The 13,076-nt window shown below is 55.2% G+C and overlaps 1 protein-coding gene across 1 annotated transcript in view; it reads right to left on the bottom strand.

Annotated features, from left to right (window-relative positions):
- Positions 1–12,933, bottom strand: part of eif3c (eukaryotic translation initiation factor 3, subunit C) — a gene marked incomplete at both ends in the record, with an annotated part of 47,241 nt that extends 34,308 nt beyond the window's left edge. Inside the window, 2 exons of the mRNA XM_041180110.1 lie at positions 7,417–7,541; positions 12,811–12,933. Coding sequence (XP_041036044.1) covers positions 7,417–7,541; positions 12,811–12,933 — 248 coding nt within the window. The remainder of the gene's footprint in view (positions 1–7,416; positions 7,542–12,810) is intronic.
- Positions 12,934–13,076: the final 143 nt, after the last annotated feature.

Raw genomic sequence — 13,076 nt, 5'->3', positions numbered from 1 at the left:
TCTGTTACCCTGTATATAATATAACCCCCTGTACCCCTCGATGTGACTCTCCCAGCTATCTGTTACCCTGTATATAATATAACCCCCTGTACCCCTCGATGTGACTCTCTCCCAGCTATCTGTTACCCTGTATATAATATAACCCCCTGTACCCCTCGATGTGACTCTCTCCCAGCTATCTGTTACCCTGTATATAATATAACCCCTGTACCCCTCGATGTGACTCTCTCCCAGCTATCTGTTACCCTGTATATAATATAACCCCCTGTACCCCTCGATGTGACTCTCTCCCAGCTATCTGTTACCCTGTATATAATATAACCCCCTGTACCCCTCGATGTGACTCTCTCCCAGCTATCTGTTACCCTGTATATAATATAACCCCCTGTACCCCTCGATGTGACTCTCTCCCAGCTATCTGTTACCCTGTATATAATATAACCCCCTGTACCCCTCGATGTGACTCTCTCCCAGCTATCTGTTACCCTGTATATAATATAACCCCCTGTACCCCTCGATGTGACTCTCTCCCAGCTATCTGTTACCCTGTATATAATATAACCCCCTGTACCCCTCGATGTGACTCTCTCCCAGCTATCTGTTACCCTGTATATAATATAACCCCCTGTACCCCTCGATGTGACTCTCTCCCAGCTATCTGTTACCCTGTATATAATATAACCCCCTGTACCCCTCGATGTGACTCTCTCCCAGCTATCTGTTACCCTGTATATAATATAACCCCCTGTACCCCTCGATGTGACTCTCTCCCAGCTATCTGTTACCCTGTATATAATATAACCCCCTGTACCCCTCGATGTGACTCTCTCCCAGCTATCTGTTACCCTGTATATAATATAACCCCCTGTACCCCTCGATGTGACTCTCTCCCAGCTATCTGTTACCCTGTATATAATATAACCCCCTGTACCCCTCGATGTGACTCTCTCCCAGCTATCTGTTACCCTGTATATAATATAACCCCCTGTACCCCTCGATGTGACTCTCTCCCAGCTATCTGTTACCCTGTATATAATATAACCCCCTGTACCCCTCGATGTGACTCTCTCCCAGCTATCTGTTACCCTGTATATAATATAACCCCCTGTACCCCTCGATGTGACTCTCTCCCAGCTATCTGTTACCCTGTATATAATATAACCCCCTGTACCCCTCGATGTGACTCTCTCCCAGCTATCTGTTACCCTGTATATAATATAACCCCCTGTACCCCTCGATGTGACTCTCTCCCAGCTATCTGTTACCCTGTATATAATATAACCCCCTGTACCCCTCGATGTGACTCTCTCCCAGCTATCTGTTACCCTGTATATAATATAACCCCCTGTACCCCTCGATGTGACTCTCTCCCAGCTATCTGTTACCCTGTATATAATATAACCCCCTGTACCCCTCGATGTGACTCTCTCCCAGCTATCTGTTACCCTGTATATAATATAACCCCCTGTACCCCTCGATGTGACTCTCTCCCAGCTATCTGTTACCCTGTATATAATATAACCCCCTGTACCCCTCGATGTGACTCTCTCCCAGCTATCTGTTACCCTGTATATAATATAACCCCCTGTACCCCTCGATGTGACTCTCTCCCAGCTATCTGTTACCCTGTATATAATATAACCCCCTGTACCCCTCGATGTGACTCTCTCCCAGCTATCTGTTACCCTGTATATAATATAACCCCCTGTACCCCTCGATGTGACTCTCTCCCAGCTATCTGTTACCCTGTATATAATATAACCCCCTGTACCCCTCGATGTGACTCTCTCCCAGCTATCTGTTACCCTGTATATAATATAACCCCCTGTACCCCTCGATGTGACTCTCTCCCAGCTATCTGTTACCCTGTATATAATATAACCCCTGTACCCCTCGATGTGACTCTCTCCCAGCTATCTGTTACCCTGTATATAATATAACCCCCTGTACCCTCGATGTGACTCTCTCCCAGCTATCTGTTACCCTGTATATAATATAACCCCCTGTACCCCTCGATGTGACTCTCTCCCAGCTATCTGTTACCCTGTATATAATATAACCCCCTGTACCCCTCGATGTGACTCTCTCCCAGCTATCTGTTACCCTGTATATAATATAACCCCCTGTACCCCTCGATGTGACTCTCTCCCAGCTATCTGTTACCCTGTATATAATATAACCCCCTGTACCCCTCGATGTGACTCTCTCCCAGCTATCTGTTACCCTGTATATAATATAACCCCCTGTACCCCTCGATGTGACTCTCTCCCAGCTATCTGTTACCCTGTATATAATATAACCCCCTGTACCCCTCGATGTGACTCTCTCCCAGCTATCTGTTACCCTGTATATAATATAACCCCCTGTACCCCTCGATGTGACTCTCTCCCAGCTATCTGTTACCCTGTATATAATATAACCCCCTGTACCCCTCGATGTGACTCTCTCCCAGCTATCTGTTACCCTGTATATAATATAACCCCCTGTACCCCTCGATGTGACTCTCTCCCAGCTATCTGTTACCCTGTATATAATATAACCCCCTGTACCCCTCGATGTGACTCTCTCCCAGCTATCTGTTACCCTGTATATAATATAACCCCCTGTACCCCTCGATGTGACTCTCTCCCAGCTATCTGTTACCCTGTATATAATATAACCCCCTGTACCCCTCGATGTGACTCTCTCCCAGCTATCTGTTACCCTGTATATAATATAACCCCCTGTACCCCTCGATGTGACTCTCTCCCAGCTATCTGTTACCCTGTATATAATATAACCCCCTGTACCCCTCGATGTGACTCTCTCCCAGCTATCTGTTACCCTGTATATAATATAACCCCCTGTACCCCTCGATGTGACTCTCTCCCAGCTATCTGTTACCCTGTATATAATATAACCCCCTGTACCCCTCGATGTGACTCTCTCCCAGCTATCTGTTACCCTGTATATAATATAACCCCCTGTACCCCTCGATGTGACTCTCTCCCAGCTATCAGTTACCCTGTATATAATATAACCCCCTGTACCCCTCGATGTGACTCTCTCCCAGCTATCTGTTACCCTGTATATAATATAACCCCCTGTACCCCTCGATGTGACTCTCTCCCAGCTATCTGTTACCCTGTATAAAATATAACCCCCTGTACCCCTCGATGTGACTCTCTCCCAGCTATCTGTTACCCTGTATATAATATAACCCCCTGTACCCCTCGATGTGACTCTCTCCCAGCTATCTGTTACCCTGTATATAATATAACCCCCTGTACCCCTCGATGTGACTCTCTCCCAGCTATCTGTTACCCTGTATATAATATAACCCCCTGTACCCCTCGATGTGACTCTCTCCCAGCTATCTGTTACCCTGTATATAATATAACCCCCTGTACCCCTCGATGTGACTCTCTCCCAGCTATCTGTTACCCTGTATATAATATAACCCCCTGTACCCCTCGATGTGACTCTCTCCCAGCTATCTGTTACCCTGTATATAATATAACCCCCTGTACCCCTCGATGTGACTCTCTCCCAGCTATCTGTTACCCTGTATATAATATAACCCCCTGTACCCCTCGATGTGACTCTCTCCCAGCTATCTGTTACCCTGTATATAATATAACCCCCTGTACCCCTCGATGTGACTCTCTCCCAGCTATCTGTTACCCTGTATATAATATAACCCCCTGTACCCCTCGATGTGACTCTCTCCCAGCTATCTGTTACCCTGTATATAATATAACCCCCTGTACCCCTCGATGTGACTCTCTCCCAGCTATCTGTTACCCTGTATATAATATAACCCCCTGTACCCCTCGATGTGACTCTCTCCCAGCTATCTGTTACCCTGTATATAATATAACCCCCTGTACCCCTCGATGTGACTCTCTCCCAGCTATCTGTTACCCTGTATATAATATAACCCCCTGTACCCCTCGATGTGACTCTCTCCCAGCTATCTGTTACCCTGTATATAATATAACCCCCTGTACCCCTCGATGTGACTCTCTCCCAGCTATCTGTTACCCTGTATATAATATAACCCCTGTACCCCTCGATGTGACTCTCTCCCAGCTATCTGTTACCCTGTATATAATATAACCCCCTGTACCCCTCGATGTGACTCTCTCCCAGCTATCTGTTACCCTGTATATAATATAACCCCCTGTACCCCTCGATGTGACTCTCTCCCAGCTATCTGTTACCCTGTATATAATATAACCCCCTGTACCCCTCGATGTGACTCTCTCCCAGCTATCTGTTACCCTGTATATAATATAACCCCCTGTACCCCTCGATGTGACTCTCTCCCAGCTATCTGTTACCCTGTATATAATATAACCCCCTGTACCCCTCGATGTGACTCTCTCCCAGCTATCTGTTACCCTGTATATAATATAACCCCTGTACCCCTCGATGTGACTCTCTCCCAGCTATCTGTTACCCTGTATATAATATAACACTCTGTACCCCCCGATGTGTCGCTCTCCCAGCAATCTGTTACCCTGTACATAATATAACCCCTGTACCCCTCGATGTGACTCTCTCCCCGCTATCTATTACCCTGTATATAATATAACCCCCTGTACCCCTCGATGTGACTCTCTCCCAGCTATCTGTTACCCTGTATATAATATAACCCCCTGTACCCCTCGATGTGACTCTCTCCCAGCTATCTGTTACCCTGTATATAATATAACCCCCTGTACCCCTCGATGTGTCTCTCTCCCAGCTATCTGTTACCCTGTATATAATATAACCCCCTGTACCCCTCGATGTGACTCTCTCCCAGCTATCTGTTACCCTGTATATAATATAACCCCCTGTACCCCTCGATGTGACTCTCTCCCAGCTATCTGTTACCCTGTATATAATATAACCCCCTGTACCCCTCGATGTGACTCTCTCCCAGCTATCTGTTACCCTGTATATAATATAACCCCCTGTACCCCTCGATGTGACTCTCTCCCAGCTATCTGTTACCCTGTATATAATATAACCCCCTGTACCCCTCGATGTGACTCTCTCCCAGCTATCTGTTACCCTGTATATAATATAACCCCCTGTACCCCTCGATGTGACTCTCTCCCAGCTATCTGTTACCCTGTATATAATATAACCCACTGTACCCCTCGATGTGACTCTCTCCCAGCTATCTGTTACCCTGTATATAATATAACCCCCTGTACCCCTCGATGTGACTCTCTCCCAGCTATCTGTTACCCTGTATATAATATAACCCCCTGTACCCCTCGATGTGACTCTCTCCAGCTATCTGTTACCCTGTATAATATAACCCCCTGTACCCCTCGATGTGACTCTCTCCCAGCTATCTGTTACCCTGTATATAATATAACCCCCTGTACCCCTCGATGTGACTCTCTCCCAGCTATCTGTTACCCTGTATATAATATAACCCCCTGTACCCCTCGATGTGACTCTCTCCCAGCTATCTGTTACCCTGTATATAATATAACCCCCTGTACCCCTCGATGTGACTCTCTCCCAGCTATCTGTTACCCTGTATATAATATAACCCCCTGTACCACTCGATGTGACTCTCTCCCAGCTATCTGTTACCCTGTATATAATATAACCCCCTGTACCCCTCGATGTGACTCACCCAGCTATCTGTTACCCTGTATATAATATAACCCCCTGTACCCCTCAATGTGACTATCTCCCAGCTTCTGTTACCCTGTATATAAAATTACCCTCTGTACCCCTCGATGTGACTCTCTCCCAGCTATCTGTTACCCTGTATATAATATAACCCCCTGTACCCCTCGATGTGACTCTCTCCCAGCTATCTGTTACCCTGTATATAATATAACCCCCTGTACCCCTCGATGTGACTCTCTCCCAGCTATCTGTTACCCTGTATATAATATAACCCCCTGTACCCCTCGATGTGACTCTCTCCCAGCTATCTGTTACCCTGTATATAATATAACCCCCTGTACCCCTCGATGTGACTCTCTCCCAGCTATCTGTTACCCTGTATATAATATAACCCCCTGTACCCCTCGATGTGACTCTCTCCCAGCTATCTGTTACCCTGTATATAATATAACCCCCTGTACCCCTCGATGTGACTCTCTCCCAGCTATCTGTTACCCTGTATATAATATAACCCCCTGTACCCCTCGATGTGCCTCTTTCCAGCTATCTGTTACCCTGTACATAATATAACCCCCTGTACCCCTCGATGTGACTCTCTCCCAGCTATCTGTTACCCTATATAAAATATAACCCCTTGTACCCCCGATGTGACTCTCTGCCAGCTATCTGTTACCCTGTATATAATATAACCCCCTGTACCCCTCGATGTGACTCTCTCCCAGCTATCTGTTACCCTGTATATAATATAACCCCCTGTACCCCTCGATGTGACTCTCTCCCAGCTATCTGTTACCCTGTATATAATATAACCCCCTGTACCCCTCGATGTGACTCTCTCCCAGCTATCTGTTACCCTGTATTAATATAACCCCCTGTACCCCTCGATGTGACTCTCTCCCAGCTATCTGTTACCCTGTATATAATATAATCCCCTGTACCCCTCGATGTGACTCTCTCCAAGCTATCTGTTACCCTGTATATAATATAACCCCCTGTACCCCTCGATGTGACTCTCTCCCAGCTATCTGTTACCCTGTATATAATATAACCCCCTGTACCCCTCGATGTGACTCTCTCCCAGCTATCTGTTACCCTGTATATAATATAACCCCCTGTACCCCTCGATGTGACTCTCTCCCAGCTATCTGTTACCCTGTATATAATATAACCCCCTGTACCCCTCGATGTGACTCTCTCCCAGCTATCTGTTACCCTGTATATAATATAACCCCCTGTACCCCTCGACGTGACTCTCTCCCAGCTGTTACCCTGTATATATAACCCCCTGTACCCTTCAATGTGACTCTCTCCCAGCTATCTGTTACCCTGTATATAATATACCCCCCGTACCGCTCGATGTGACTCTCTCTCAGCTATCTGTTACCCTGTATATAATTAACCCTATGTACCCCTCGATGTGACTCTCTCCCAGATATCTGTTACCCTGTACATAATAAAATCCCCTGTACCCCTCGATGTGACTCTCTCCCAGCTATCTGTTACCCTGTATATAATATAACCCCCTGTACCCCTCGATGTGACTCTCTCCCAGCTATCTGTTACCCTGTATATAATATAACCCCCTGTACCCCTCGATGTGACTCTCTCCCAGCTATCTGTTACCCTGTATATAATATAACCCCCCTGTACCCCTCGATGTGACTCTCTCCCAGCTATCTGTTACCCCTTATATAATATAACCCCCTGTACCCCTCGATGTGACTCTCTCCCAGCTATCTGTTACCCTGTATATAATATAACCCCCCCCCGGAACCCTTCCCTGTGTTCAGCACTTACTTTTTCAGGAATTTATGGGCGAGGGAGGTATATTTGCTGTCATCATCGTCAGATTCGGAATCAGATTCGTCTGAGGGTGTTCCCCAATCCTCATCATCATCATCGTCATCTTCATCTTCCTCCTCCTGTGATGGTGTGGATAGGAACAGCATGTGAGGGCAGGGCACAGTGCAGCAGGGACTCACCGATGTGGGAACAGAGGAGGAGAGAGAGAGAGGGAGGGAGGGAGCGAGCGAGCGAGCAGGTTGGAGGGAGGGAGGATGGGAGGGAGAGGGAGTGAGGAGAGAGAGTGTCAGGCAGACAGTGAGGAGTTTGAGAGAGAGCGGGAGGTGGACAGAGAGAGGAGGGGGAGCGAGAGGAGAGAGCGGCTGGCGGACAGAGAGGAGGGGGAGCAGGGAGAGAGCGGCAGGTGGACAGAGAGAGGAGAGGGAGCGAGAGGAGAAAGAACAGCAGGTGGACAGAGAGAGGAGAGGGAGCGAGAGGAGAAAGAACAGCAGGTGGACAGAGAGAGGAGAGGGAGCGAGAGGAGAAAGAACAGCAGGTGGACAGAGAGAGGAAAGGGAGCGGGGGAGAGAGAGAGCGGCTGGCGGACAGAGAGAGGTGGGGGAGCGGGGAGGGAGAGCGGCAGGTGGACAGAGAGGAGGGGCAGCGAGAGGAGAGAGAGTGGCAGGTGGACAGAGAGAGGAGGGGGAGCGAGAGGAGAGAGAGCGGCAGGCGGACAGAGAGGAGGGGCAGCAGGGAAAGAGAGCGGCAGGCGGACAGAGAGGAGGGGGAGCGAGAGGAGAGAGAGCGGCAGGTGGACAGAGAGAGGTGGGGGAGCGGGGAGAGAGAGCGGCTGGCGGACAGAGAGAGGAGGGGGAGCGGGGGAGAGAGAGCGGCAGGCGGACAGAGAGGAGGGGCAGCAGGGAAAGAGAGCGGCAGGCGGACAGAGAGGAGGGGGAGCGAGAGGAGAGAGAGCGGCAGGTGGACAGAGAGAGGTGGGGGAGCGGGGAGAGAGAGCGGCTGGCGGACAGAGAGAGGAGGGGGAGCAGGGAGAGAGAGCGGCTGGCGGACAGAGAGAGGTGGGGGAGCGGGGAGAGAGAGCGGCAGGTGGACAGAGAGAGGAGGGGGAGCAGGGAGAGAGAGCGGCAGGTGGACAGAGAGAGGAGGGGGAGCAGGGGAGAGAGCGGCAGGTGGACAGAGAGAGGAGGGGGAGCAGGGGAGAGAGAGCGGCTGGCGGACAGAGAGAGGAGGGGGAGCAGGGAGAGAGAGCGGCTGGCGGACAGAGAGAGGAGGGGGAGCAGGGGAGAGAGAGCGGCTGGCGGACAGAGAGAGGAGGGGGAGCGAGAGGAGAGAGAGCGGCAGGCGGACAGAGAGGAGGGGCAGCAGGGAAAGAGAGCGGCAGGCGGACAGAGAGGAGGGGGAGCGAGAGGAGAGAGAGCGGCAGGTGGACAGAGAGAGGTGGGGGAGCGGGGAGAGAGAGCGGCTGGCGGACAGAGAGAGGAGGGGGAGGCGGGGGAGAGAGAGCGGCAGGCGGACAGAGAGGAGGGGCAGCAGGGAAAGAGAGCGGCAGGCGGACAGAGAGGAGGGGGAGCGAGAGGAGAGAGAGCGGCAGGCGGACAGAGAGGAGGGGGAGCGGGGAGAGAGAGCGGCTGGCGGACAGAGAGAGGAGGGGGAGCAGGGAGAGAGAGCGGCTGGCGGACAGAGAGAGGAGGGGGAGCAGGGAGAGAGAGCAGCAGGTGGACAGAGAGAGGAGGGGGAGCAGGGGAGAGAGAGCGGCAGGTGGACAGAGAGAGGAGGGGGAGCAGGGGAGAGAGAGCGGCAGGCGGACAGAGAGGAGGGGGAGCGGGGGAGAGAGAGCGGCAGGCGGACAGAGAGGAGGGGGAGCAGGGGAGAGAGAGCGGCAGGTGGACAGAGAGAGGTGGGAGAGCTGGGAGAGAGAGCGGCAGGCGGACAGAGAGGAGGGGGAGCGGGGAGGGAGAGCGGCAGGTGGACAGAGAGAGGAGGGGCAGCGAGAGGAGAGAGAGTGGCAGGTGGACAGAGAGAGGTGGGGGAGCGGGGAGAGAGAGCGGCAGGTGGACAGAGAGAGGAGGGGGAGCGGGGAGAGAGAGCGGCAGGTGGACAGAGAGAGGAGGGGGAGCAGGGGAGAGAGAGCGGCAGGCGGACAGAGAGGAGGGGGAGCGGGGAGGGAGAGCGGCAGGTGGACAGAGAGAGGAGGGGCAGCGAGAGGAGAGAGAGCGGCAGGTGGACAGAGAGAGGTGGGGGAGCGGGGAGAGAGAGCAGCAGGTGGACAGAGAGAGGAGGGGGAGCAGGGGAGAGAGAGCGGCAGGTGGACAGAGAGAGGAGGGGGAGCAGGGGAGAGAGAGCGGCAGGCGGACAGAGAGGAGGGGGAGCGAGAGGAGAGAGAGCGGCTGGCGGACAGAGAGAGGAGGGGGAGCAGGGGAGAGAGAGCGGCAGGTGGACAGAGAGAGGTGGGAGAGCTGGGAGAGAGAGCGGCTGGCGGACAGAGAGAGGAGGGGGAGCAGGGGAGAGAGAGCGGCAGGTGGACAGAGAGAGGAGGGGGAGCAGGGGAGAGAGAGCGGCAGGTGGACAGAGAGAGGAGGGGGAGCAGGGGAGAGAGAGCGGCAGGTGGACAGAGAGAGGAGGGACAGCAGGGAGAGAGAGCGGCAGGTGGACAGAGAGAGGAGGGACAGCAGGGAGAGAGAGCGGCAGGTGGACAGAGAGAGGAGGGGGAGCAGGGGAGAGAGAGCGGCTGGCGGACAGAGAGAGGAGGGGGAGCAGGGGAGAGAGAGCGGCAGGTGGACAGAGAGAGGTGGGAGAGCTGGGAGAGAGAGCGGCAGGTGGACAGAGAGAGGAGGGACAGCAGGGAGAGAGAGCGGCAGGTGGACAGAGAGAGGAGGGGGAGCAGGGGAGAGAGAGCGGCTGGCGGACAGAGAGAGGAGGGGGAGCAGGGGAGAGAGAGCGGCAGGCGGACAGAGAGGAGGGGGAGCGAGAGGAGAGAGAGCGGCAGGCGGACAGAGAGGAGGGGGAGCGGGGAGAGAGAGCGGCTGGCGGACAGAGAGAGGAGGGGGAGCAGGGAGAGAGAGCGGCTGGCGGACAGAGAGAGGAGGGGGAGCAGGGAGAGAGAGCAGCAGGTGGACAGAGAGAGGAGGGGGAGCAGGGGAGAGAGAGCGGCAGGTGGACAGAGAGAGGAGGGGGAGCAGGGGAGAGAGAGCGGCAGGCGGACAGAGAGGAGGGGGAGCGGGGGAGAGAGAGCGGCAGGCGGACAGAGAGGAGGGGGAGCAGGGGAGAGAGAGCGGCAGGTGGACAGAGAGAGGTGGGAGAGCTGGGAGAGAGAGCGGCAGGCGGACAGAGAGGAGGGGGAGCGGGGAGGGAGAGCGGCAGGTGGACAGAGAGAGGAGGGGCAGCGAGAGGAGAGAGAGCGGCAGGTGGACAGAGAGAGGTGGGGGAGCGGGGAGAGAGAGCAGCAGGTGGACAGAGAGAGGAGGGGAGCAGGGGAGAGAGAGCGGCAGGTGGACAGAGAGAGGAGGGGGAGCAGGGAAGAGAGAGCGGCAGGCGGACAGAGAGGAGGGGGAGCGAGAGGAGAGAGAGCGGCTGGCGGACAGAGAGAGGAGGGGGAGCAGGGGAGAGAGAGCGGCAGGTGGACAGAGAGAGGTGGGAGAGCTGGGAGAGAGAGCGGCAGGTGGACAGAGAGAGGAGGGACAGCAGGGAGAGAGAGCGGCAGGTGGACAGAGAGAGGAGGGACAGCAGGGAGAGAGAGCGGCAGGTGGACAGAGAGAGGAGGGGGAGCAGGGGAGAGAGAGCGGCTGGCGGACAGAGAGAGGAGGGGGAGCAGGGGAGAGAGAGCGGCAGGTGGACAGAGAGAGGTGGGAGAGCTGGGAGAGAGAGCGGCAGGTGGACAGAGAGAGGAGGGACAGCAGGGAGAGAGAGCGGCAGGTGGACAGAGAGAGGAGGGGGAGCAGGGGAGAGAGAGCGGCTGGCGGACAGAGAGAGGAGGGGAGCAGGGGAGAGAGAGCGGCAGGCGGACAGAGAGGAGGGGGAGCGAGAGGAGAGAGAGCGGCAGGCGGACAGAGAGGAGGGGGAGCGGGGAGAGAGAGCGGCTGGCGGACAGAGAGAGGAGGGGGAGCAGGGAGAGAGAGCGGCTGGCGGACAGAGAGAGGAGGGGGAGCAGGGAGAGAGAGCAGCAGGTGGACAGAGAGAGGAGGGGGAGCAGGGGAGAGAGAGCGGCAGGTGGACAGAGAGAGGAGGGGGAGCAGGGGAGAGAGAGCGGCAGGCGGACAGAGAGGAGGGGGAGGCGGGGGAGAGAGAGCGGCAGGCGGACAGAGAGGAGGGGGAGCAGGGGAGAGAGAGCGGCAGGTGGACAGAGAGAGGTGGGAGAGCTGGGAGAGAGAGCGGCAGGCGACAGAGAGGAGGGGGAGCGGGGAGGGAGAGCGGCAGGTGGACAGAGAGAGGAGGGGCAGCGAGAGGAGAGAGAGCGCAGGTGGACAGAGAGAGGTGGGGGAGCGGGGAGAGAGAGCAGCAGGTGGACAGAGAGAGGAGGGGGAGCAGGGGAGAGAGAGCGGCAGGTGGACAGAGAGAGGAGGGGGAGCAGGGGAGAGAGAGCGGCAGGCGGACAGAGAGGAGGGGGAGCGAGAGGAGAGAGAGCGGCTGCGGACAGAGAGAGGAGGGGGAGCAGGGGAGAGAGAGCGGCAGGTGGACAGAGAGAGGTGGGAGAGCTGGAGAGAGAGCGGCAGGTGGACAGAGAGAGGAGGGACAGCAGGGAGAGAGAGCGGCAGGTGGACAGAGAGAGGAGGGACAGCAGGGAGAGAGAGCGGCAGGTGGACAGAGAGAGGAGGGGGAGCAGGGAGAGAGAGCGGCTGGCGGACAGAGAGAGGAGGGGGAGCAGGGGAGAGAGAGCGGCAGGTGGACAGAGAGAGGTGGGAGAGCTGGGAGAGAGAGCGGCAGGTGGACAGAGAGAGGAGGGACAGCAGGGAGAGAGAGCGGCAGGTGGACAGAGAGAGGAGGGGGAGCAGGGGAGAGAGAGCGGCTGGCGGACAGAGAGAGGAGGGGGAGCAGGGGAGAGAGAGCGGCAGGCGGACAGAGAGGAGGGGGAGCGAGAGGAGAGAGAGCGGCTGGCGGACAGAGAGAGGGGCTGGCGGACAGAGAGAGGAGGGGGAGCAGGGAGAGAGAGCGGCAGGTGGACAGAGAGAGGTGGGAGAGCTGGGAGAGAGAGCGGCAGGTGGACAGAGAGGTGGGGGAGCGAGAGGAGAGAGAGCGGTTGGCGGACAGAGAGAGGGGCTGGCGGACAGAGAGAGGAGGGGGAGCAGGGGAGAGAACAGCAGGCGGAGAGAGGGGGATACAATAGCAGAGGCGGTCGAGAGGAGAGGCTGCGCAGAGTGGGCAGAGGGGGGAGATTTATTAAAGCTGAACTCTGACCTCCTGTTTCTTGGCCAGTTTCTTGCTCTCCGGAGCAGGTTCTGCTTTCTTAAGGAAGACAGAGGCAGAGACCTCAATGTCATCATCGTCGTCATCGTCATCGTCGTCAGCGGAGGCTGCAGAGAGAGAGAGAGAGGGAGAGGGAGAGGGAGAGAGGGGGAGAGGGAGAGAGGGGGAGAGGGAGAGAGGGGGAGAGGGAGAGAGGGGGAGGGAGAGAGGGGGAGGGAGAGAGGGGGAGGGAGAGAGGGGGGGAGGGAGAGAGGGGG

The sequence above is a fragment of the Carcharodon carcharias genome, chromosome 40, assembly GCF_017639515.1.
Source record: "Carcharodon carcharias isolate sCarCar2 chromosome 40, sCarCar2.pri, whole genome shotgun sequence".
Lineage (NCBI taxonomy): Eukaryota > Metazoa > Chordata > Chondrichthyes > Lamniformes > Lamnidae > Carcharodon > Carcharodon carcharias.
This window is presented reverse-complemented; position numbering and strand designations above follow the sequence as displayed.